This window comes from Echinops telfairi, unplaced genomic scaffold (genome assembly GCF_000313985.2).
Source record: "Echinops telfairi isolate 266 unplaced genomic scaffold, ASM31398v2 ScPeMD7_7458;HRSCAF=8496, whole genome shotgun sequence".
Taxonomy (NCBI): domain Eukaryota; kingdom Metazoa; phylum Chordata; class Mammalia; order Afrosoricida; family Tenrecidae; genus Echinops; species Echinops telfairi.
The window spans coordinates 15,772,330-15,774,337 of NW_022111358.1; the positions used below are offsets into that span (position 1 = coordinate 15,772,330).

The window sequence follows — 2,008 nt, forward strand, 5'->3', positions numbered from 1 at the left end:
GTTCATCCATTGTCTCAAGCACTTTTGTACATTTGTTGCCATCATCATTCTCAAAACATTTACTTTCTACTTGAGCCTTTGTTATCAGCTCCTTATTTTACCCCCTCCCTGAATACTCTTTAGAGTATCGCAGAGTAACGTTGTTACCTGGTTAAGGAAGTTTTATTGTGCTAACCTGCTTGATAAACACATGTGTTAATTGAAGGGTGGAGGGGTAAATTGCTCAGTGTGCCTCACTTTTGGGTCTCTTGCTTTGTGATGGTCGGACCAGGGTGCAGTTCCCTGCTTCAGCTTGCATGACTTCCTACAAGAAATCCATTCCCAAGTAGAAGCTACAGGGACTTACCGCAATGCAGCCCTAGGTGCTGGAGCACCCATGTGGAGACCCCTGCCAGCGCTGAGATGCTTACACAATCACTGCAGTCGGCATCACTGTGTGTTTTGTGAGATGGAGGAGGACTTTGTGGACTGGTGTAGGACATAGAGGTTAATGTTGGACTTGTGGGCTTAGGCAGCACTGGGTTGGGATGTTTTCTTGATGCTCACTTAACCTCTGTATAAAACACTCTTATACATGAGTTTCTTTGGATTTGTTTCTCTAAAGTACACACTGGTCGTTACCTCATATGCATGTGAAAATTGGACACCAAATAAGGAAGATTAAGGAAGAATTGATGCATTTGAATTGTGTTGGAGAAGAATATTGAAACTACCATGGACTACTAAAGGGACAAACCGGTTTGTGTTGGAAGAAGTAAGGCCAGAGTGCCTTCCTTAGAGACGTATTTTGTTCATATTGTCAGTAGGAGAGACCAGTCTCTAGAGGACACCATAATTGGCAACATGGAAGGGCAGTCAAGTAGCGGAAGACCCTCACCAGGATGGATTGACACAGTAGCTGCAATCCATAGGATTGCTCAGTCATAGGAGCAATTGTGAAATGGCGCAGGACCATGCAGTGTTTCCTTCTGTTGTGTATAGGGTTGCTATGGGTTGGAGCCGACTCAATGGCATCTAACGTGTGCCTTAGAGCATTAAAAGTAAAACCAAAAGAGGATTATTGAGGGACAGAGGCTGTACAGTCAGGCAAGCCGTTCAGATTGAGGAAGACAGTGAGGAAGAAAACATGTTTCCACAGTTGGAGCATTAAACTAAAAGTTACGAAGTCACAAGGCTGAAAGACGATCGGGGAGTCAGAGGAGAAATATAAGAGAGCAGAAACTTGGCAGGGATAGGTGGATAACATGTTAGACGGTAGGTAAAACGTTTTGTTCCCAAATCCATAGAAACCTTTATAAAACATCTATCAAAATGTAAAGATACTGTTTCTGGTCTATAAACTTCTGAAGGTGGTGTTTCCATCTCTGTACCACTTCAAACCTAAGTTTGGGCATCCTTTGGGATTCAGCTCCACCTCCTTTTGAGTGTTCTTTTAAATGTAAGGTTCCCCAACATTTTCATAGAACAGTCTTTGCTATCCTGAAAGAATGAGCAGGCACACTGTTGTGATAGGAAAAAATTCTTAGCATGCCTTTGCATTTTCTCACCAGTGCAGGTTTCAATTCTCTTAAAAATTCCTTTCTAACAAACTCTCAAGATAGTCCTGTGTCCTTTGAGACAATCAAAATCACCCCTTAGAATTAAAAAAAAAAAAGTTGCCATAATCCTCTGAACTGACTTCTTTGCCTTGAATTGAACTGGCCCAGCAGATCCCCTTGTAAGCCACTATTTTGTGTGGACCCTACTCTCTCTCTCGGTCATATTGGCAAACAGAAGACTCGTCCCTGGTTAGGATTCTTTGCGAAAAATCATCTTCATTGGTGTTGATATTGCTTCAAAGACTTATGGGAAGATCAGCTCTTCCAGGAAGTTGATCTTGACACAATGCATTTGACATTCGTCGAACTGAAATGTCTTGAAAATCCTGAGCTGTGGGGGGAAGGGAAGAGGTGTTAACAAACCCAGGGACAAGGGAACAACAAGCGATCCAAATTGGTGGGGAGGTGGG

At 42.9% G+C, this 2,008-nt stretch overlaps 1 protein-coding gene across 1 annotated transcript in view; it reads left to right on the top strand.

The window, feature by feature from the left end:
• The first annotated feature begins 1,244 nt into the window (after positions 1-1,244).
• Positions 1,245-2,008, top strand: part of TEX14 (testis expressed 14, intercellular bridge forming factor) — a 59,505-nt gene continuing 58,741 nt past the window's right edge. Inside the window, exon 1 of the mRNA XM_045299296.1 lies at positions 1,245-1,254. Within this exon, the coding sequence (XP_045155231.1) occupies positions 1,245-1,254 (10 nt within the window). The remainder of the gene's footprint in view (positions 1,255-2,008) is intronic.